The sequence below is a fragment of the Notothenia rossii genome (genome assembly GCF_949606895.1).
Source record: "Notothenia rossii genome assembly, chromosome: 5".
In the NCBI taxonomy this organism is placed as follows: Eukaryota; Metazoa; Chordata; class Actinopteri; order Perciformes; family Nototheniidae; genus Notothenia; species Notothenia rossii.
Window position 1 is genome coordinate 79373133 of NC_136903.1, and position 24810 is coordinate 79397942.

The window sequence follows — 24810 nt, forward strand, 5'->3', positions numbered from 1 at the left end:
ACGCAGCATCAAGAATCATCTGAACATCAGGTAAAATCCCATTGTGAATTCATATATGATTTTTTAACTACATTTTTTTATGTCATTGAGTATTTTGCTCTGATCTTGTAAGATTTAAAAGGCGTCTCTTTAATTTGAACAGACACCACATAGGATCATGTTTCTGACTCAGACAATCAACAGCTGCATGTGTTAATACAGTGCTCAATTACTCAGTTTATATATATATATATATATATATATATATATATATGTATATATATATATGCATGTTTGCATTGGTTTGCGTGTCTGTGTGATTCAGCCCTGAAACAAACGGCAGGCCTTATCAGGGCCAGACATTCTTTACGAAAGAAGTCATGCTCTGTGCGGAGTTTATAGGAACAGCATCTCCTTGTGTTAAGACAAGCCAGAGGAATGCAGATGTACTTCACCTGTAAACCTGTCCATACTCCATTAAGGTCTGCATTATGTCCCCTTCGGTCACGAACATTTAATAAACCATTTGGACTTTGATTTACATTTGACAGGAGTATGACGGAGAGTTTCCTGCACATTTTGACAGGTGCTTTTTGTAGGGGTGGCTTATATCAAAATCACTTGGTGAGTTTGCAGCTGCTGTTGTTTCCGGTAAAGAATGTATCTTGCTGCCATATTAATGCATGTCCTCAAAAGCCTGTTTGATGGAAGAAAAGGGCTGAAATATCATAAAGGATGACATGCACTTTGATTCAGATTTTAGTTTCTCTTTCTGGCTCTCGGCTACAAACGTGTGGGGGTTGTGATACATAGCTGGGTTAGTCATGGTATCACAGCTTCATAATATCTCTTGAGGTCTGGCAATGTAGAGTCATCTGTGTGTCACACTGAGTGTGTTTTAGACAATAAAACTGTGCTTTTAGAAAGTGATATCTCACTTTGTCCGAAGAAAGTTAAGATATAGTACATTGGGAATGGTTCCTTTCATTGTTTGGATGCATTTGTATGTGTTCCTCTGATGAATGGGAGGATTGATTCCTCCGATGTAAAGAGGCAGCTGGATACAAATTCAAAAGACACAGTGACTTCAATTCACGGCTCAACAACAATCTAAAGACAGACTGTACAACTGTGTCCTGATACTGTTGTATCTGTTCTTTTTCCTGTGTCTACAATTACCAATGTGAAGCTACTGTACGCACTACATAGCCTCTTGTGTCTGTCAGAGGGAAGACTCCTAGACTAATATATGGATGTGGTGTAAATATTTAGCTGTGCTCTTGACACAAGACACTATACAAGTCATTGGTGTCTGTCCCACCCGCCAGAGAGCATAATCTTCCATTTCTACTCTCCTCCGCTCCTCTGTCATCCCCCACATCTGCTGGCTGTTGGATGCAAAGAGGACAGAAGCAAAAGAGTCCTGGGAACATAGTGCTTACACCACAGGAGGTCTTTTTCCTCCCCTGTGTTTCTCATGCAATCTGTGTGTGTGTGTGTGTGTGTGTGTGTGTGTGTGTGTGTGTGTGTGTGTGTGTGTGTGTGTGTGTGTGTGTGTGTGTGTGTGTGTGTGTGTGTGTGTGTGTGTGTGTGTGTGTGTGTGTGTGTGTGTGTGTGTGTGTGTGTGTGTGTGTGTGTGTGTGTGTGTGTGTGTGTGTGTGTGTGTGTGTGTGTGTGTGTGTGTGTGTGTGTGTGTGTGTGTGTGTGTGTGTGTGTGTGTGTGTGTGTGTGTGTGTGAGAGAGAGAGAGAGAGAGAGAGCGTGAGAGAGCGTGTGAGAGCGTGTGAGCGTTGTCTGCTGCTTAAATCCCGACTGGGAGGTTACAGAGGTTGGAGAGCATGGGATGAGCGCGCAGCCCCATTTGTAATACTGTCCTATTTGATTTCCGGCTGCTTTCAGTGTAGAGGAAGTTCTGCTCAATTAATAAAAAAGACACTTGTAAAACACAGGGGGTGTTGCCGTAATGTTGCATCAAGAGATCGTTACATTCCTGTGCTTGATCAGATTTGTAGATGCGCCATCTGGTTGTTGTTTCTTCTTCTTCCAACTATGTCTTTAACCTTCTAATTTGAGAAGATGAGGCCCGTCATTTTCGTGGTTGAACAGCGTGGGTATTGCACATTCCTCTGCGTGTGAGCGGAGCATGATCAAACGTGCCCTCAAACCAAAACTCCCAACTCCACCCAGGCCACAGCTCTCCTCCCCTCGAGTGGAGGGCACACAAATGTAGGAGATAAACGAGTGCTGTCATTTGCTACATGTAAATCTTGTTAGAATACTAGCTTTTCCCAGAGTGTGTTTCTGTATGAGCTGCCTTACCTGTGATACATGTTGGAGGTTTGAGGTGCCTGTCATCAACACATGTGGGATTTTTTCTTTAAATTCTTTCATTTGCACCATTAACATCGATCTGCCAGCATTAAAGGAGTGAATAATGGACAAAACAAGATATTTGGGATCAGCGCTGTTGCCCCCCGCTGTGAGGATGCAGTGGAAATAAGCCAAACTTGCCCCACCATGAAATACATTAAAAGGGATTTTTTTTGTTATGGTAATCACAATGATTTAAGCTTTTGTACCATTTTAGCTCGCAGCACAAATGACCCCCGGATCAGCAGCTGGGAGGGAAACATCTGTGTGTGTTTGTACGTGTGCACATATGTGTGTTCATATAGGAAACTCTTGACTTTCGGGAAGCATATTGTGGATTAATACTTTTATAACCTTCTGCTACTTTTGCCGACACAAGTTTGAGACTTTCTGGAACAATTATGGTCACTTGATGATGATGTAACTCACGCTGCATTTCTCTAAGTCAGCAGAACGGCTTCCTGTGGAAAAACAGTCACTGAGTTTTCCCTGTTTTACTCTCAGGCCCTCTCTTGGCAAGAGAGGAGAGAAGTATGTTGTATTTTCCACCTGGCTTGAGTTGAGGTTACAATACATTAGAGAGAAATAATTCCTGTCCGCCTCGCACTCTGAAGCCTCCAACACACTTCCTGTTGGCCTGCTGGAGGAATGTACTCTGGAATGATATAATGACGTTCCCACATCCCAGACTGCTCCAGCCGAAATATTTATAAAGACATTGTGTTTATAGAGAGTGTTAAACAAAAATTCTGCTTATGAGTAATGATTACAAAGACGCTACACATTTGGTCTAATGGTCTGTTTTACTGAGGCCAGCAGGCAGGTGGTCTGACAGCTGCTGGAACAGAGACCTGACTTATAGTTTGTTTGTGGTGCTTTGTTGAATGATATAGATACTGCACGGATACATGTGCAGCCTCTGTGGCCCACCATCCTCTGCTGCTTGTAAGATCATGCTTACTGTAAAGACAATCAATAAATATCCCTGATAGTGTGTGGCAATGATCTGTAAATAATATAGTGGTTACACCCAATGTTTAATGCACTCAGACTTCTTGAGTGGAAGCTAGTGCTGCAATAATTAGTCAATCAACAGAAACAAAATCAACATCGATTTGGACATATTGATAAATAAATAGTTTATAATTTACCAATTGTAAATGTTGAATTTCTACTCTAATTCTACTTCTACTCTATTTCTAACTCTTCTAGTCTTTGCAACCTTCAAAGCGCTTTTACAACACAATACAGAATTCATCCATTTACTGGCGGCAGAAACTGTCAAACAAGGTACTACCTGCTCTTCAGGTAACAATAATTATAATTATAATTATCATATACATCTCACATTTCGGTAGACTGCAAAAAAAGGAAAAATCTAGTTGGCCAAAAGAAACACCTCTTCTGACACCTGTACAGCTCACTAATTAAAACATTACATCTTGTTTAAAAACGACACTGAGTCTCCTCTGGTCTCCTAGATAATTAGTGAGCTCTGGTGCTGGTAGGTTGATTATTTTACATTTGGACATAGCCAGGCTGAAGGTTTCCCCTTGTTTCAAGCCTTTAAGCTTAGCTAAACCAACCGTTTTTTTTGCCAACATCTGGAACTATTCCTTAATATAACTTGAACAATAAAGACTCAAAATGCCTGAATGCACTGGGTGGATCAGCACATAACTTCATGGCCCAGTTTTGTTAAATACAATTTCACCGAGGCTTGGGGACACAGAAATGGTGCTCTCTGTCAGCATCATGTTTGGTCTCTTTGTCTCGTCGTCAGCCAGTCGCACAGTCAAATGTTTTTTCAGGGCATGAGTGTGATGTTTGTTGTGTGTTGGAAGGGGGTTGAAGGGGGAAGCAGTGAAGGCGTCTTTGTTAGCTACACATAAGATACTAGTGTCTGGCTTGGCTAGTTGTTATTGGTGTGAAAAGGCGGTCTATTTAGGCAAGTGTGTGCTTTCTGTGAGAGGATCATTTACTGGAGGCTCTTTTGATAGAGTCTGTGCACGTGTATGTGCTAATTGAGACTTAAATCAAGTTGCACTTTATTTGATCACTCAACAGCTTCAAATGGTGGAGCGCTTTCTGGCATTCAAATGCAGGTTTTGAGATCATTATGTGTTCATCTTCGCATTTGTTGTTCTCTCTCATTTTGTTCTTTTTTATGCAGTCACACAAACAAACACATAGTCCTCAGCTTCCTGCCAGCTGATAATAAAGGAGGCTTACAGACAGAGAGGCAGGGAGCAGGCAGACAGAGAGACTGTCAGACGGACAGACGGAGGCGGGCACAACTGAAACAAAGAGAGAAAGGGGAATAGATGATTTCTGGGGGGAGAGGGCTGTCGTGGACAAAAATTAGAGGCAGCTAATAGACGGTTTAGCAACATAACGACTAAGAATTGTATCCTCTTATAAAGAACCCTTTAATAATCCAGAAGTAGATGTTAATGTTGCAAATGTTGGTTTGAGATGACCCAAATTGTTTTTGAATATGGGTCTGGGTGAGTGTGGTTTAGGATGTAAGAACAAAGAGATGAAGGATGGGCTGCGCTTCCTGTCCCCACCCTAAAACCACCTGTGCCTGCTCATGAGGCAACGAGACATGTGATCTGTGCTTTTGTCTTAAATTCAACAGTGAACAATGGAGTCTCAACCTTTTCTTGCAACAAGTGAGACACATGGGAGAATAATGCAAATCACATCAGTAGTATCAAAGAAAGGTCACTTTATTTAGGAAAGAATAGTATTCAATACGAGTCAAATATCTTAATCTACTGATAACCGTCACACAGACAAAAACCTGATGTGATGTTATTATGGATAATTGAGAGCAAGGCTGAGCACAGAGCTTTTCACAATCAGTGTGCTACTCAAGGGCACTCTGCCCGTCTCAGCGGGCATTGCAGATGCACGCTACAGCCCCTTACTCACCATCGTCATACACTGACCTCTATGTAGTGTACATGGTATCAGCAGGTTGTTGGTATTTTGGCTGGTATTATCTCCCACAGAAGCGTTGTGAGAACATTGGAAAATGTGTTTTTGAAATAGAGGTAATAGAGATGTGCAGGGACAGACATATCAGACAGACAAAGAGGAAATTGGTCAGTAAAAAAAGCGTGAGTAATGCTGATGCCTGTTGCCATGGTGATTGGGGTCAATGAATGGTTGCCATGGAGCTGGCTACTTGGAATTCTGGGAAGGGGATATTTTGATGTGTGTGTACGTCTGTGTTTGAACCTGTGGGTGGAGGATGATGAAAGTGTGCATTTGATATATTATTAATGAGACACTGAATCTTTCTCTCCTTACAGTAACATTAAAACGCTTAGGCTGACATGACTTTTTCATACACACAATTAATTATATATTATAATACTGTACACTTGACTGGAATGTTTTAGGTTTCTTCGCTGAGTCTTGAAATCTAGAGACTGTATTATATTGCTGCTACAATTAAATAAACAAGCATGCAGGGTATACACACATCCCAAAAACGTTTACAGCTGCTGATCAAAAATGTTTTACCATGGCAAGAATCAGACGAAAGATCTGCACACTTTATTAAAAGCTGCTGTGCAATGTTTTTTGATTAAACAGAGCTATTTTCCAGGCATTGTCAATGATGTAAGGATTATAAAAGATATTGCTTGAAGCTTTTATTATACTGTGCCAATATATGGCCTGATTCTTGCTATAATCGTATAAACATCCAATGTTTCCAATATGAGATTATTTTGATTTGCAACATCACCTTTCGCAGTAATCTTCCTATCACCCTCAACGACTATGAGCCATGTCTGACATCTCTACTCTCACTGATGCATGCATGTTTGCATATAAAACATCAATTACTACATTAAAACATGCATGATAATGCTTTAAAGTAACTCATTAAATATTTCCGCTGTCCACTCATCTTCTTTGAGGCATACAAAATGTTGTTTTTGATAAATGTTCAAGCTGTAGGCGATCGATCGTTCACAAAGGTGCAAGAGACTTATTCATCTTATTTAGTACAAAATAAAGGTCCGTGTGTGTGTGTGTGTGTGTGTGTGTGTGTGTGTGTGTGTGTGTGTGTGTGTGTGTGTGTGTGTGTGTGTGTGTGTGTGTGTGTGTGTGTGTGTGTGTGTGTGTGTGTGTGTGTGTGTGTGTGTGTGTGTGTGTGTGTGTGTGTGTGTGTGTGTGTGTGTGTGTGTGTGTGTGTGTGTGTGTGTGTGTGTGTGTGGGTGTGTAACTAGACAGTGGATTTACTTTCAATCAACTTGATGTAAGTGGAAACAAGGTCAGTGCCCATCACAGCTGGATTTGCTGAGTCAGTTCGCAACTAGTGTCAAGTAAAAGATGCAGGAATTAAATGAGAAACTGTTCGGGTTACAATAAACTGTCTTTAGGAAAAATTCATTAAGTACAGCATGTTTGTATGCACAAAAAAAGAAAAAAAAATCTCACATAAACATATAGATACATGCATTTAAAGGTGGCTCAATACATTGTTGGGAGACTTGCACTGCAATTGAATGTCACAAATCAAAGTAATCACTGTACAGACATTGAGGGTCCTCGAATATAAAATAAATACATTTACTTAGAACATTGTCGTGAAATCAGTAACACCGTTGTCGCGCGTGTATCCACCGGTGGGGAAATGTCTTCAGTGTGCCATCCTTACTTCTGCCCTGCTGGTCCTTGAAGTGATGCCGATGTGGATGTGATGCCATGTGATACATCGAGTCTGGAAGACATGGGGGGCTCAGATATATCTCTTGCCTGGAGACCATGCAGAGTTGTGTGTGTGTGTGTGTGCGCGCACGTGTGTGTGTGTGTGTGTACGTGTCTGTGTGCACTATGCTCTCATGTGAAGAGATTCGAGGGGATAGCCACGCAAGCTTCATGCTAGAGTACACACAAGGCTAGGGGGACAAGAATAGACTCTGTGGCTAGTGTGGATGGATGTTGGGGCTGATGGGAGTGCACGTGGAGCTCGTGCACGTGAGGATCCCCTCCCCCGCCCTCAGTGATGATGTCAGACTTTGTACAGTATGCCACCACTGGCAGCAAGAGTATGAGCGCACCCCCCCCCCCCCCCGCCCCCCCCTCTTGACTGGGCTGCATCATCATCAGTGAAGCAGCTTTGAGCTTTGGGGTGTTCCCCCAGAGTTAACACACACACACTAACCTCACAAAGGACTATAACTGAGATCACATTTTTTAAAACACAAATATATATCTCCTTCCTCTGCAGTAGCGTCTTCGTGCAGGCCGTTGTGGCTCACAGCAATACCCATAATCCTCCTTGGGTCAATCTTTCTCCATTTCACTTTAATCTCACTGCTCTCTTGTGCACTTAGTTATTGAAACACATTAGAAGCCGGGACACTAAATAATTAAAGGGTTATAGAAAGCAACAAATTAGGACAAACAAACATTGACAAGCTTACACACACTCTCAAACACACACATTTGCCTCTGTAGTTTCTTTTGTATTTAGCCTTGCCAAGCTGACAACCTTCTTAGTGTATTGATTTTCAAAGCTCATAATTCCCAAAGCACTTTCATGTACATGCACAAACATGCATGTTGAAAAACATAACATGATTTAAACATGCAACACAAAGCACAAGTCATTATAGTTTTGCAAAGCTTGTACTGAACTTGGAAAAAAAGAATTGGATCAATAGGGCTTAGGCTGCTTCTGAATTAAATATCGTGAGCGCATTCTTGTCATCAAATGTCAGTCAATGTTTATTGGCAGTGTGTGTTGCCCGAGACACGACACGCTTGTAATGAGCTTATTCTCTAGATTTGACACATTCAATGTCAAAACATTAGCTGTTTTGACATTGAATTTGTCGGGTTCACAGCGACTGAACGGAGAACACGATGCTGTTGTAAGTGAAGCTTGGGTGTGCAGTGTTGTATTTATAATTGACAAACAGCTAAATAACTCTAAGCCAGTTTGATGGATTACACTGCAGGCCGCAACAACAACAACACTCAAGTGCAACAAATTACTCTAATGAAAGGTCTCTCAACTGTGATATCCACCTGCCTTCTTCTCTTTGGAACAATATAAAGCAGACCACACACATGCCTGCCTGCTGTGTGTGTCTGTCATGTTGTGGTACAGAAATGTGCAGTCTGTATAAACAGTTCTGGGTGAGAGGAGGAGAAGACACAAGTAAAAAATTAGCACAGCATCTCCAAGCACTGTAAAGAAGCTCAGGAGCAGAAAGGAATTCTGGGAATGTTGTTCTCCAGAGCAGGTGCTAAAAGCTGCAGGATGACATCTCAGCTGTGGCCGTCCTCTCTTAAGCTAAAACAAATCAAGACTCTCGACCTTTATAAAATAAACAAGCTTAGCTATTGCTTAATTGTTTACATGATTTTCCTCCACCTCTGCACACCTCCCTATGCTATGATCAGGATCAGCTGTCAGGGTGCTTTGCGAGTGTTAAATAGTCAGAGGCGAGGGCGGGGGTACCGACTTTAAGATGAGATCATCGTCAACCAGAGTGTTTTTGGGTTATTTTCGACATGTTCTAGCACGTGCTGGGTGTGACGCTAAAACTTGGCACATCTGGCTGAATAAACACCTCCAGCTGATCCTGACAAGTGGAGACAAACAGAGAAATAAGCACTTTTATTGAATTCAAGAAGCTATCCTGTCATTTTCTTTTACATATTTAGCTTTGAGCCTAATGTGCTTTTTTGGTGTAGAGGTGCATGTGTCAGAAGAATCAGAAATACATTTTTGACACAGTAAGACCCCATGTACCCTCTGTGGCCCACATATAAGGAGTTACCATAACAACTGACCCTGTAAATGTGTCTTCCTAATGGAAGAATACCCCAAGGGGAAAGATGGTTAAGGCTTCTTGCCGACCAAAACCACACACACACCCTGCCATCAAGTCCCATTACATTCATATTAAGTGTAGCCATATAAAATAACACCAACATTCGGAGTAATTTATTTCATTGTTGCCATTGTTATTTATTTTATTTGAAGCCGCTGGTAGCAGATACAAAAACATTAGCTGTTGCTGCTGCCTCTTTTATCAGCTCACCTTGTAGATACTTAAGTAGCCGTCCATGTCTCTGCATGATGTCATTTATTGATTTTGCAGTTTAGCCGTGGCCACTAATCATCCGGAGTAATGCCTTTGTCGATCCAGACCTCAGGATTAATGCTTGAGTCTGTGAGACCGCGATGTGAGGTGACTGAATGCTGCTTAATATTCAGTGGCCGTTAAAATACAAAAACTGTAAATGCTCAGCTGCAATGGCTCCGGTTTGAATTCACAGTAGTAAAGTATACAATATTATTTTGAACTGTCAGGTTAGTTGTGAATTATGACAATCTATCACTCCCTTGTGTTCCCAGTTTCTGCTTTGTCACAGACATGTTTACTGTCACATTGTGGTGTACCACTAATCCAAGAATCTCTCCCTAACAGATTCAGACTGTGATGGTTTTAAGCTTTTCGTGTGGTTCCTCTTCTCAGAAACGGCAGTCTGTCTGCTTTGTGCGTAGTCTGGAATAACTGAAGAGCAGATCTGATTAACCACGTGGCTTTTTGTTCTCTCTGCAGGGCGGGCATTGATGATGTGGAGACGGACGTGGTGGAGATTGAGGCGAAGCTCGACAAGGTACGAACCATGTTATGTCTGTAGATTGTGGTGCTCATTAAACTGTCAAATTCAAGAAATATTATGCGTGTGTATGTTGTTCTACTGGTGTTTCTTCCACCATGTTTGTAGTGAAAATCCTTCACAACAAGCAAAGCATAATGGCATTGTTGGAAAATTAAAGGGGGGTTGTTTCTTGATTAAATTCACATTGTTTGGATGAAAAACGCCACCAGATGTCCAATGTTGACGTTGTCTCAGAGCAGTGTAAACAGTATTTTCCTCTGTGTGTCTGTTGCTCTCTCTGTCGTTTGCACTTTCATTTTTATATCTGTCTGTCTTTCTGTCATTCTCTATTATCTAAATGTCAGGGCTATTTTAACCAGGAAATCCTGCAGTCTTGAGTTATTGAATTAATAGGTTCACTGATGGATATCACACGCACACACACACACACACACACACACACACACACACACACGCACACGCACACGCACACACACACACACACACACACACACACACACACACACACACACACACACACACACACACACACACACACACACACACACACACACACTGAGCAAACACTGATTAATGTCACAGAGGAAGGTTTTTATTCTGTAGTACGAGAGCATCACACAGAAGCCCTCTGTTATCTGAGCATGTGATGTCCTTGTTTGTCCTGCTTAACCAGAGCAAAGGCTTTGAGCACCATACAATAAAACAAATAATGCTATTTAATAAGGCTTTTTCAGACCATGTGGAAACACCATATCTTAGAGGTTTTAGTTGCTCTGCATTGCATTGTAACGGCATAGAAATCTCAAAACGCTGACTTTTTATCTATACATGTCACAGTCATATCAAGTATAATTAGTTAATTGCAAACTAGACAATGAGAATGAACTAGTTGCATCATTGTTAAATACTATTAATTCAGTGGCTTCAAGTATGTAAGAGCAGCCCAAATTGATGGCTAACTGTTTCTAGGGAGACTATGAGATGAGGTAATGCCTCTTTAGATAAACTAATAGACCCAGAGAGCATTTAGAGGATGAGATAGTGTTGATGCAGTTAAGTGGTGACCACACCTTCTTTCCTCTTCTATCTCCCTTTGATTCAGTTTGTTTTGTTGTCTGTTTTTTATATTCTTGCGTACTCTTCTCATGTCCTGCGTCTTCACATTAATAACATATGCAAATCAAGGTCCCTTACTAGATTACAGTCCGCTTGTGCAGCCGGTACATAATAAAACCTGATTTATATCCTCCTAAACTGATGAAGGGGTTATTAAGTTGATTGTGAGATGTTTTTCTTTTTCTTGCGGCAGGTTTGTATCAGGTTTATGAATAGGTCCACCTTGTAAAAACCCATCTTCTAAATTACCGAACCAACAGGCGACACTTTGACATTTCACACAAATGTCCATGCCCCCACCCGTCATGCATACAAATCACACATCCATAGATTATTCCTGCCCCCCACAGGTCAGGACCCTCCATTGAACTATGAGCCCTGTTTGAAGGCCAATGAAAGATGTCCAGTGTTGAGGGGGAGTTTCAATCAGTATGATTTGTTCTGTTCAGCAGGGGTCCTCACTCTGCGCTGTCAGGATGCTCTGAAGCTGCCTGAGGATGTTCTGGCTGCAATGAGGCTTTAAGAGTGACCATTTATGAGATTGATGATGGCTGAACCTGCCTGCAGTGATGTTGACCATTATGGCCGGTGTGAAGACATTCAAAGCTGCCCCTTGTAATGCTTTTGGTCCCTAAAGCTATATTCCAAAATGCCTGCACAGAAATGAGAAAAAAGGCCCTTGTGTATTCTTGTGTATCGGGCATGAAATATGTTGCAGAAAGGCTTTAAACTGAATGAATTGATCTTGTTAAAGGTCTTAAAAAAAAGGAATAAGAGGCAGATTTCTTAACATGTCAATATTTAAACAATATACCTAGTACAAAACTCTCTTTGGAAATATTAAGTTTACCTTGATACAAATATTTTTACTCTTTAAAGAATTAAAGTATTTTTAGGGAAGCTAACTAGCAAAACGATCAATGCAATAGATAGACCATTTATAATTTGCCCGAAAATGTAAAATGCCACACCTCATTGAGCAGAGGGGTCTCTGCATTATACTGTAACTATGTCAGTCCATTAACAGGGCGAGGTTTGATCATGTGGTACCAGATGGGACACTTTGACTCCGAGTGGACCCCCGTGGTTCTTCCAGCCAATTTATCAGCAACCCCTGACACATGTACTGTGCCTCTAATGGCCGTGGTCAGACCCCGGGGGCTCTGTGCAGCACATGAGGAGATCAAACTCCCCCGTATCGGCCCCGTTTGTTGACAGATATATTTTCAGACCAGCCCGGGAGCATCAGCAGGATTCATGCTGCCTTGTCTTTTGGATTCATAACAACGTCATTCATGTACACATGAATGTAAACATGTATACTGTGTAAGGCATATCAGATACATCTATACAATGTGTAGATCATTTCAGCAATGCTTACATATACATTACAAGCATTCATTTTGAGTCATGCTGTCATACAGTAGAGACCGTGCAGTTATCACTCTTCACTCCCTGGTTTTTCATCTCTGGCCTGTCGGCAAATCACAGTCACATAGCGACAAGCTTGGGAACTCCTGCACCAAACGAGATAATTAAAGGTTTACTGCACTCTCTTTTCAGCACAACTCCTCACCAACACACACATGTTGTGATCCTGCAGTACACACAGCTTGGGGCGGTGCGCTGGTAATGACAGTGTACCGCTCTGTAGCTTATCATATATCCTGTAAAGTGGGAAACTGCAGTGGAGGCCAGTTCATGTGGTGTTTAGAGAGTATATAATATCGCTGTGAACTGTCTGCACCTGGTAATATATTATTATATATTAATATGTTAACAATTAGGTTTCTCAAACTGCTTCTGTACAGTGTTCTCAGTGTGAAATGTTCACAGCAAAGCATTTTTTTTTAGCTCCTGTAGATGGAACTCGGAGAGTGCAGAAATTCACTAAGGCTGTTTCCATTAGTGGAAAGTAATGTGTGTATCTGCCCCGTGATTCACTCCAACATTCAATGGGTTTTTCCTTGGCCGATTATGTACCAATCCATCAAGTTTCAGGAAAATTGGGCCAGTCATTTTGTAATCCTTACTGTATAACAAACAATGAGACTGACCAAGAGACCAAACCAAAAACATAGTGTCCCCCTTCATAATAATACAAAAATGGTATTACTTAATAGTGATTTTTAGTCATGCTAAATTCTTTACAATACCAATGTCAGTCTGTAGGCCATAATTTAGCAAACTATTGAGAGTTAACTACTGAGGGATATATGAGTAAGTAAAGGAGAAAGTCAATGTAAACACATCTTGAGTCTTGAGGAAGATTTAAAGTCTAGAAGGCCATGTGCACATTATTATCTTATCCATTTTATTTTTTTATTTTTAAATGTTCATTTCTATCACATTGCTTTAAAAAATCCAAAATGATCATTTGGATTCCAGACAGGCCAGCTTCAAAAATGCCTGCATTGGCCTTGATTCAGACATGAGAATTATTCTAAATGTGGGCTTCCTCTTTAATTCTGCATGTGACAAACAAGTCTTTTGATTTACGCCATCACTGTAACTAGTCTTATCCTAGCATTGCACGGTGTTAAACATGTGACTCTCTAAATAGACAGTGTTTTTCTTGTATATCTAAAGTGAGAATTCTTGTGTTTCTCTCTCACACAAGCTGGTGAAGCTGTGCAGTGGGATGATCGAGGCTGGCAGGGCCTACGTCAGCGCCAACAAGCTCTTTGTTAACGGCATCAAGGACCTGTCCCAGCAGTGCAAGAAAGAGGAGACGATATCGGTGAGTGGAGGTCGCGGAGTCTTTTAAAACTGACCTCAAATCTGTACATTCCCTAAGGCACGTTTGAGGGTCTAAATAAATGACCACTCGTCTATCTCTTCAAGGACATTCCTGTGATTCCCCACATGAAGAATACCAGCAGACCAGTATAAACAGTTGTGTCCAGACACAGAGTCATCCTGCTGTTTTAAACATGACAGATGTGACCACATGCACACAGAAGATGTTTATTCTGACAGTTTACATGGCTGGAAGCAGAGACATCTGAAACCTGCTTTATGACTTTCTTCTAGGAAAACATTTTGTCCAGATTTCCTGTCAGTAGGGGTGTTGCCTGGTAGCTTTGAGGTCAAGCAGGAGAGACATAACTGTCTCCCAGACTAGAACTATTCAATGTTAGGCTAAGGTCTTGATTCAATTTGATTTCTTATGTGAAAAATAAGTATTGTTCGTATGGAAATTGTGGTTACAATAACTGTGTCCCATCAACATTACAGGAATGCCTTGAAAAGTGTGGAGAGAGCCTCCAGGAGATTGTCAACTACCACATGGTAAGACACACACTCATACACAAACACACTGGTTTATGCCAAAGGGAAGAGGTCAAGTGAAGTGTTGTTCTGACACGCCCAGGTCTTCTTGGCATGTTACCTTCTTTCAGACATCCAGTCCCCCCTGGGTCCAGCGTTGCAACACACACACACACACACACACACACACACACACACACACACACACACACACACACACACACACACACACACACACACACACACACACACACACACACACACACACACACACACACACACACACACACACACGCGCGCCAGATAATTTAACTGTGACCTCACTCTGTGACGGTGAATCTGTCCACATGGGCCACTCCACATTTGTGAGTCTGATTCAAACCACATGGTCCGGCAAAAGTGTATGGGAACTATAATACGCAAATATTCACACACATATTGAACAACACACATTCACACGCATTCACGCTTTGTTCATATGACTCTCTCCTCATGACTAAGTATGATTCAAAAAAATCTCCTTTCTGGAAATGTGTTTTGTATTGGGAAGCCTAAAGGCAATTTTACAGTTAAAGAAAAATTATCATAATAAATCATTCACAGTTACATATGTCTTTTTGCCAATCTGTTTTATATTAATAAACAGTAATGTGAGGTATTTGCCCTTCCATATGTCTGCATGATAAAATGAGTGTGATCAATATCAGTAAAAATAAAGTTGAAATCAGGAATTGTAACAATGAAACAGAGAACATGAGGGAGAAAAAGGAGCTGTATAAAATAGAAAGAAAGGACTCTGGGAAGGAAAGGAATGAAGAGAAGAGATTAAAGCATGAGGCAGTTTTAAGACCCAACAATCAACAGTGACTACAAATCCAAGTTTTCCCTTTTTAGATAACATTTTTCATGATTTCAACAATGTGAGTAAAATGGCATAATTTTGACATCAAAAATGTCTTTGTTCAAAGTTCTGATGAAGTTTCCAATTCAAAGCTTATATGAAGACTTAAAACAGAAAGACCTTCATCTAATATATTGGACGTCAATACTCAAACGCGTATGTTTTCAAACAGACACCCTATCATATTAACGCTGCTGCCAGATTTGCTGATTGGTATCCTTTTCATTTTGTAGATAAAATATATATGGCTTTGTTCCATCTGTCTGTCTGACTGTAACTTGACTACAGGCTGTTGTAATGCAAATTCAAAATCCCTTATATCCTCCAAATAGTTTGGCACATCTCAACTCACTTCAGGTACCAGGTCCTTTTCTCACAGTGTAGGCTGGATTCTAAGCTGATCGGCATAGCAACGCCATGTGAAACTGTCATCATAACATCCAAACTCACACACCTAGGAACGTCTGTACATCATCAAATGCTAAGTATAGGCGCCCATTTTAAAAAAATTGTTTTGCCCAGTGAACAAAAAACTGTGGTTACTATAGCAGCTGGTTCTTGGCTTTAATAAATCAGGTTTCTTCCGGATGTCCCATGTATCACTGGTGTCTCTCTGGCCAATCAATAGTCTGCAGTATTTTAAATCTTCCTCCTACTAGATCAGCTCACTGAGAACCTTGACCGAGCTGGTACCAACAAATAAATAAAGCTCTGCCGTACCATGCAGTTGAAACGGGAACAACAGACCCTTATCAGCAAATGTTATCTTCCCCTTTTCACCCCTATTGTGCTTTGACCTTCTCAGAGGCTCTAATCTTCCCCATTTAGCTTGTTTTCACTGCACTGCTTCTGCTACATTATCTAAATGCACCCATTTGCTTTAATACAATCTAACTTGAAATAGGTATTTTTGATTAAACAAATGTGCAGAACCTTGCAATTCAGCGCACATTTAACACATTTCTGCTCTATTTATCCAATTGAATAAATAGTGCAGAAAATCACAATCATTAAATACATAGGAAAAATCCTCCCATATTTATCTCTAAATTGTCTTTTTTCACTATTTTACATTCATGCCCCCGCCTCCTTAACTCTGTTTCAATCCACCAAGGTCAAGCCTGTTTAACCCCTACAACCAAAACACTTCCCAGGAACTGCAGCTCATGCTTTTAAGGCTACTTGCTGTGTTGTTGTTTTTTTTGTCTCCACCTGTTTCTCCTCTCTGCCTCAACACAACCTCTCCCTTCATCGACTCCCACCACTTACTTACACATCACCAGAGATGTTCCACTGCTCCTCATTAACACCAGTGAATTACACTAATAGCTTGTCTGGCAGACAGTATGAATGAAGGGATGCAGGGAGGCGAGGAAAAGACAGTGAAAGGAAATCTGTCTTTATTTGACTACCTACTGTGTGGCCTATTTCTGCTTTTCAAGATTCAATCGTTTTATTGTCACAGGCACATACATTACAGTGTAGAAATGGCAATGAAATTATTCTGACCCGAGCTTCTCCAACAATATATAATAAAATACAAAATATAAAAATAGTGCCAGAAGTCTGTATACATGTAAATAGAACAGATATGTACAAGAACAGAATATGAAATTAAATAATCTACATTAATATACAATTAAATACGAGGCACAAAAGACGCGGTTGCTACAGGGAAATGAATCTACCTATACATCACTTCATATACAAATGTGTGTACTTTCAAACATATAAAATTCCTACCCTTAATCTTAACAGATTGAGAATGAAATCAAAGTGGATTTAAACAGATTTGAGATTGCAGTGTGCTCTATTGACACTGCATCAAGATGCTGGTTTGTGTCTCTACTGCTTTGGGCAACAAAGAGACATTAGAGGGGACTTCTACAGTAGCAGACATTAAGCTTAGAAGCTGGGATCTTTTGGGGACAAGAGTGCTGGGGAATGAGTATAGACATGTTGTAGGATGGGTCATACCCAGGGCAGCATAATCCAGAGCAGGTTTGGGTGGAACATTTGGATTAGATTACACGTGTGTCCTGATGGAGCTGATTTAGATATGTTTCAAGGTTTTAATTCTTTCCTTGGGAACTGGCCGAAAGATAGTTCCACCCTGGAAAGTACCAAACCTTCACTTTGCACTGCACACATTTCATTTCTAATTCATGGCATGCTGTTTGACAACAAGTTAAACTGCAAATATAAATCATATAATAACTGTTGCCACCTTGCATTGATAATATATTGAACAGCAAAGAGTAGATTTGTTGAAAAGGATCTGCAGGTGCAAACAAATGTATAGATGTCACTTAAAGAGAAGCAACACACACACACACACACACACACACACGTGCACACACACACACACACACACACACACACACACACACACACACACACATACATACATACATACACACACACACACACAAACTCGCACGCACGCACGCACGCACGCACGCATGCACACACACACACACACACACACACACACACACACACACACCCACTCACTCACTCACTCACTCACTCACACACACACACACACACACACACACACTCAGTGCACTTGGATTAGGATGTGAATGTTCCATAGACACATACACAAACAATGTATTCAACAATCACTGTTGGCAGCCTGTGGATTAAACTTTTTATAGAAACCCCTGGTTAATAAACATACACATTGAGGATTACAGGCTTAGTCTGTGTTTGTGTTTGCATGGGCGCAAGGCATTCTCATTGTCCTTGCACCTGGATGCAAATCAGCAAGACATACTCTTGATAAAGATGGATGGTCAGCCCTTCTCTGTTTTCGTGGCATTATATTTGGATGTTGCCCAGAGATATAGAAATGGCAAATATAGAAATGCACATCCAGATAAAAATAATATTGCTTATCATGCACAAGAAATAGCAGAGGGGGACAAAGTAAGTGGAGGAGAGCTGAAGCACAGGAGTGTGAGATGATAGAAAATGGAAGAAAGGGCAAGTCCAATAGTTAACAGTAAGAGTAATCTAGGACCCTAAAGGTTAAGAGATGTGTTGAGGCAGCAGCTGAGTGAGTGCACGTGTGTTCATCCTCATCTCTTCCCTCCCTGCCTGTGGCACAATCTGCCACAGCTATAATCTTGAAAGGTTCATATCGCCATCTTGTGGCGAGGCGTGACAACTACAGGATTGCAAACGTCATCCTGTCATAATCTTTTAATCGATGTGCACTTTGGCATATATTATTTAAAGAAAAGCTCATGTTTGACACCTGCGTTGCTTTCTCTATGAACAGATACTGTTTGACCAGGCTCAGAGGTCGATCAAGCAGCAGCTGCACACCTTTATTAAAGAGTGAGTATCTCATCAAAAGTGAAAGATTTGTCCTGCTGTTATAAAGTAATATCTAATGCACGTTTAAGTTTTTACATAATAAGTCAAAACTGGTGTTGTGATGGAAATGGGCATCTTATTGCAGATATTGACTGTTTTGAATCCCAAAAATGTCCAGTAATAACTCAAATTAATAATTGCAAACCTAAAGACCTACATCTTTGGCCAAGGCATGATTCATTTTGTCCAACTTTGTTATTACATTTTCAACACACACATTTCCTTTTTTTCAGTTTAAGTATTAAAGCAAGCATAAGAAACACTTTGAGAGAATCCTGTTCATACTTTAGAATAGAAAAGATTAAACTTACAAAACAAGAATGAAAAAACTCACACGCTGGGGACATGAAGATAAATTGTATTATTTTTTTCTCCTTCAGGGATGTGCGTAAATTCAAGGACACCAAGAAGCAGTTTGACCGGGTGCGTGAGGACATGGAGCTGGCCCAGGTGAAAAACGCCCAGGCACCCAGGAACAAAGTGCACGAGGCTGAAGAGGCCGCACAGGCCCTGGTCCTCAGCCGCAAAGCCTTCAGGCACCTGGCACTGGACTATGTACTACAGGTGAAACACACACACACACACACACACACACACACACACACACACACACACACACACACACACACACACACACACACACACACACACACACACACACACACACACACACACACACACACACACACACACACACACACACACACACTGGAAATAACCTCCAGATTATATTACCTGTGATGTCCAGTAAGTGGCGCTGACACTCAACCACCTCTGATCCCAGACACAAAGCTCTCAAAGACTCCTTGTAGCATACAATATTAAACTTGCATGAAAATGTCTAAAATGTGCACCTACTGTAACCAGATATTGTAAAAAGAAAACTGTTCTGTAATAAAAAAATCCTAACTGACATTGTGATAACATTTTAACAAATGCTCGAATACCTTTCAGGTGGGTAATGTTTTTCTCAGAAATTATTAATGATGTACTAATTTGACCATAACATATATATATACTTTTTGGGAAATGAAAAGAGTGCAAATATACACAATGAATAATACAGTTCACTATTTCTTAATGCTCTCAATTTGCCTTGTGTTAAAAGGTGCTATATAAATAAACTTGCCTTGCCCTGCCTTGACTTTTAAGGCTTTATGTACATTTGGAAATTCAATTGAATGCATAATTTATTTAAATGAGATTAAATGAAAGGACGCCAGGAACTGGTTAGGTGGTTCTAAAAAGGCATTACATCATCCTCTTTGTTTCAGATCAATGTGCTTCAGGCCAAGAAGAAGTTTGAAATCCTGGATGCAGTGAGTAACTTTATATATTTACTATAATTTCCTATTGGCATATCAGGATTATTGTATATATTCTTGTAAACGCACAGTTTTGTATATGGACAGAGCTCCTGTGGTGTGAGAAGGACCAGGTGTATTATCAGTGTGTCTGTGTGTCTCCTGCAGATGCTGTCCTTCATGCGCGCTCAGTACACTCTGTTCCAGCAGGGCTTCAACATATTGGATGAGATTGACCCCTATATGAAAAAACTGGCTGCACAGGTACAGCAAAACAAATGGAAATACTTATGCCTTGTACCAATATGTGTGTTACTGTTTTTGCTAAGTACCCTCTTATGATTACATCTTTTGGCAAACCACACACTGAATGGACAAATCAGTGCACTTCTGTTTAGTTAGTTGGACTACAATCTTTCTCATATGTCTGATCATGTAGAGTTGATAATGCTGCATTAGTAAAGAACTGAAGATACCCTTCAATGTATTAGTTATTTGTAGACTTCCAAATCATAGGATAACTCTTAAGAAATGTCCCAGTGACTGGACTGGACTGTGTTATCTGTGTTTGCCTATTTTTCTTTCTTTTACATTTTAAATGTTTGCTTGTTTACCTGTTTCATTAACTCTGCTGTTGTGTTCTGTGTGCAGCTGGATCAGCTGGTCATCGACTCGGCCATGGAGAAGAGGGAGCTGGAGCACAAACACGCCATCATCCAGCAGAGAGTGAGACAACAACACAACTCTTAATGTCTTGCACTTTCCAGGAATACATAACAAACAACGTGTGAAGCCTTTAAACAAGAATGTTTAGCCACCACTGTTTTTCATGCTTATCAGGATATCATTTTCCTTACTACATTTTTCTCCTCACACACATCATATCAACATTGTTTGCTTTCAGTTAGCGTGACAGGCTACTCCTAGTTCAGTAGAAGAAGCTTTATGAAAACACTTTTAAACATATTTATCTCTGTCTGTCTGAATATAAAATGTAGCTTGTCACAACAAAAACGAATCTTATGATAGCATCAAATGCCTTGTGATTGCTTGGAAAAAGGCTTACCACGCCACACTTGTTTTTTTTATTTTCTTCCTTATTCAGGCAAAAGAATAGCTTTAGAAACAATACAATAATTTCAATGAAGAGTGCAGTTCTCAGAAAGTCAAGTTTGATGTATTTATTTTATAGGTGCTTCAGCTGAATTAAAACAATACTTTGAAACACCCTGCTCAACAGGCACAGATGCTCAGATTCTTCCATCTGTTACTTCGAGATGCCAAAAACATGGCGCTTTTCTGCTCGACCTCCCTTTAATCGATTCCGTGGCCAAGTGGAGGCAACGTGCCAGACACGGCCCACATTAACAACACTTCCTCTTTAATCTGATAACCTAGCACTGAGTGATGCTACTTGACTTTGTTTTTGTATTATTCAGTACTGAAACAGAGAGATTCTTTATGAAATAAGAAACTATTTTCTTTGTGTGCTTCAAGGGCACTCTGACTTAGCAAGCCACTTACTATACCTTTTTGAACATACCTTCTGACCTGATGTATTATAATAACATATTAGGTTCCAGTTATGGTAATTCCATTAGTGTTAAACTTGTTTTAATACCTTTATCTCTCTGTCTCTCTCCTCACCTGGTTCTCCCCTGACCATGTCCCTCCTCCAGACTCTGATGCAGGTGAGAATATTATTTTCTTTTTATACTTCCTTCATTAAACATTCCATACTGCAGCAGTGCAATACCACATATGACAATATTGTCAATTGTCAGGGTTTATTTAAAAGGTGAATGTTCCAGGAAATATATATATATAAAACAGGAAAACTTACTAAAAATAGGTGATAGACTGCTTTCCCTTTGCCAGTATACCAAAAAGCCACAACTGGTGAGTTGCTTTTGACGCCACAGAATCACAGTGTGCACTTTAAGAAGTTTTTTTTTACATATAAATATCTCTTTCAAACTCTTAAACCAGAGTTAGGGATTGCAGTGTGGTCTTTTTGACCTGCTCAGTTGTCAACCTAGATCACAATATATTCAAACACAGACACTTTTTTTAAAACAACATAGACAGTAAAATAAGTATTAAATGTAACCCCTTTTCAAATAATTTCACATACAGATTGATAAATGTACATTTCATTGGCTTTTATGTCTTGATAACGTAATTGGACAGTTATCTCACTTTACATGTGAATACGCATATTTACTGGTCTGAACTGTGTGTGTGTGTGTGTGTGTGTGTGTGTGTGTGTGTGTGTGTTTGCATAGAGAGATTTCTTCATCTTGTAAAGCGTGAATGTGTGTCTGGAAAGGTTTGTGTATGTCTGGAAGCATCGCAGACAAAACATTGTCCATTAATGCTTCCACTTCAGCCCCCTGTGACATGCAATACTTTTCTCCACCTTGCCTGTGTAAGACTCATCAGAAGAACTCACACTTACAAATCCTGCAAGATTATTTTTGCCTCTCGTTTGATGTTGTCTTTGTTCCCTTGATTCGATTTTTAGGTTATTTCAGATTGTTTCTATCCTTCAAATGCACAGTCATAGAGGCAAACACACTCCTCCTTTGTTCCTCAAAAAAGCACACATACAAATACACACACACACACACACACACACACACACACACACACACACACACACACACACACACACACACACACACACACACACACACACACACACACACACACACACACACACACACACAGCTTCTCTCTTTGAAGCTTTTATGTTGCTATTCTGTGCTTCTCCATTTGTTTCATCTAAAAACTGAACCCTGAGGAGGATTCGTCAACATGTCTGCCAGCCAGTTAAGAAAAAATAGTTTTCAAACTAGAAGCTTAAAAATAGTTTCCCAGCTATGATGTTTTCCTATCTGTGTTTTTATTATCTTGTTTTGTTCTTTTTGAAATGTAATCTGTTATTTATAGATTTTTTTCAATCCCATAAAAAAGAACTAGTTCTTTTGATCTCTTTTTTCTGTCTAGAATTTGTCATCCCATTCTGTGCATCAAAGAAACACATCTGCAATCTTTCTCCCCTAATCTTATTTAATGCTGAACAGCTAATCAATATGTCACACTTGGCATGCAGTGTTTGCATTTTGCAACATACGGCAAGATGACAAATACGGAGTAAGTAATCAACGAATAGTTCTTCATAATAATAACAAATAAGGAATTATGCAATGCTACATAAAAAAGCAATGCATGTGAATTGGAACTTGTATTGATAAGGATTTTACTGTTACTTTACTTTTTAGAGTGAGTAGCTTTCATTATATATTAGATATTTAAATATATGTAAAACTAACCACAATGCCCCAGACATCTACAATATGACATTGTATTTTCTCAAAAGAGAAGGAAACAGGCAGCAGATTCTAATGAAGACAAGATCTAACTTTGAGTTGTCAAATCCTGACAGTCCTAGTTTTAGTCTGTATAAAAATAGAAAACACTCTTTTAATCTAATAAAATAAAGCAACAAAGCAGTAGTAAGAGGATCGGAGCACAGCTGGCTCTGTTCTCTGATGTTGTGCACGATGCCAGCCTCAACCCACTGCCAGCAGCCAGAGTCAACAGATGGCATTACGGAGCACAGTAATGTTGATGGAAAAAACGGTGAAAGGATAAAAGGATTAAAAAAATCCAGACCAGAATAAGATGAAGAAGACTATTATCTGTGGTCACTTCTGAATGATAGTGTAAGTTTCCTCAATTTAAAGAATGAAACTTTGTTATCCCAGTTTAGTTTAATATTTGAGATTTTCCAAAACAACATTAGTAATTTGCTTGTGACTTAAATAAGCTTTGTGTTTCATGAGTGAATCAAAACCTCTATAACTATTGCTTCTTTCATGGCATCCTTTCATGCATTTTGCAAACTGTTGTTGTTTCACCATCACACTTTAAAATAGTTCACACACAGACTTTCACTTTCTATATTACAAATTACAGTGAATAAACACATCTGGGATACGAAGAAAAGCATTTTCCCTGAAGAGATTCATTAGCGTGGCGATTTTGCGAAACTGGTCATCAAAGCTGAATAAAGTCTGATAATAAGATATTCTTCTGTTGACTACCATCTTACTTTGTAAAGTAATGGCATCTGTGAAGAAACATTAAGAAAGACAACGCAGGGAGCAGATCAACAATTCAGGAGAGAAAGTTGCCATGATGCACTTCATATTCTCCCCCTTAGAACTACCCCTGTCAGATATGCAAGTATCGTGGTGCTGGAAGCAAAGCCACGAGACAGACGGTTTTATCAATTATAGATGGTACACATCCTTTATAGAGCATTAAGTAGCTGCAGTAGTCATACTCCGACCAGATTCCATTAGGATTGTTTGTGTCTCATATCGCTTTCATTATGAGGACGGCGGATATCTTAGAAATTAAGAGGTTCATAATAAGCACTCACTTACAGTAAAGTGGAAATCTGCTGACATTTGAAGCCAGGATCTTGGCAGCTGAGAGAAAAACATTTTTATTATCAAATCTCTGTTCCTTTACAAATGCGTTCTTCTCTTCCTCTCCTTTTTGTGTAGCTGTCCTTTTCTCTCACTGTTTATGGTGAAACTGTGATTTCCCCCTGACCACCAACCCCCTCCTTTATACCTCACATTCTCCCTCTTTCTCCTCTCCCCATTCTTTCACAGCAGTCTTTTATGTGTGCAGGACTTCATTGTGGCTCCCAGGGGGATTGTCGCCTCAGCTCTCTCCTCCTCCATTGTTACAGATTTTGGCCGTATAACTTTTTAAGCCCAGGAGAAGTAAACAGACAGAGAGGCAA

The 24810-nt window shown here is 40.1% G+C and overlaps 1 protein-coding gene across 1 annotated transcript in view; it reads left to right on the forward strand.

The window, feature by feature from the left end:
* acap3b (ArfGAP with coiled-coil, ankyrin repeat and PH domains 3b) overlaps positions 1 to 24810 on the forward strand; it is a 55513-nt gene that overhangs the window by 15031 nt on the left and 15672 nt on the right. The window contains exons 2-10 of the mRNA XM_079680150.1: positions 9950 to 10007; positions 13750 to 13869; positions 14367 to 14420; positions 18587 to 18645; positions 19065 to 19248; positions 19959 to 20003; positions 20157 to 20252; positions 20640 to 20714; positions 21668 to 21679. Of these exons, the coding sequence (XP_079536276.1) occupies positions 9950 to 10007; positions 13750 to 13869; positions 14367 to 14420; positions 18587 to 18645; positions 19065 to 19248; positions 19959 to 20003; positions 20157 to 20252; positions 20640 to 20714; positions 21668 to 21679 (703 nt within the window). The remainder of the gene's footprint in view (positions 1 to 9949; positions 10008 to 13749; positions 13870 to 14366; positions 14421 to 18586; positions 18646 to 19064; positions 19249 to 19958; positions 20004 to 20156; positions 20253 to 20639; positions 20715 to 21667; positions 21680 to 24810) is intronic.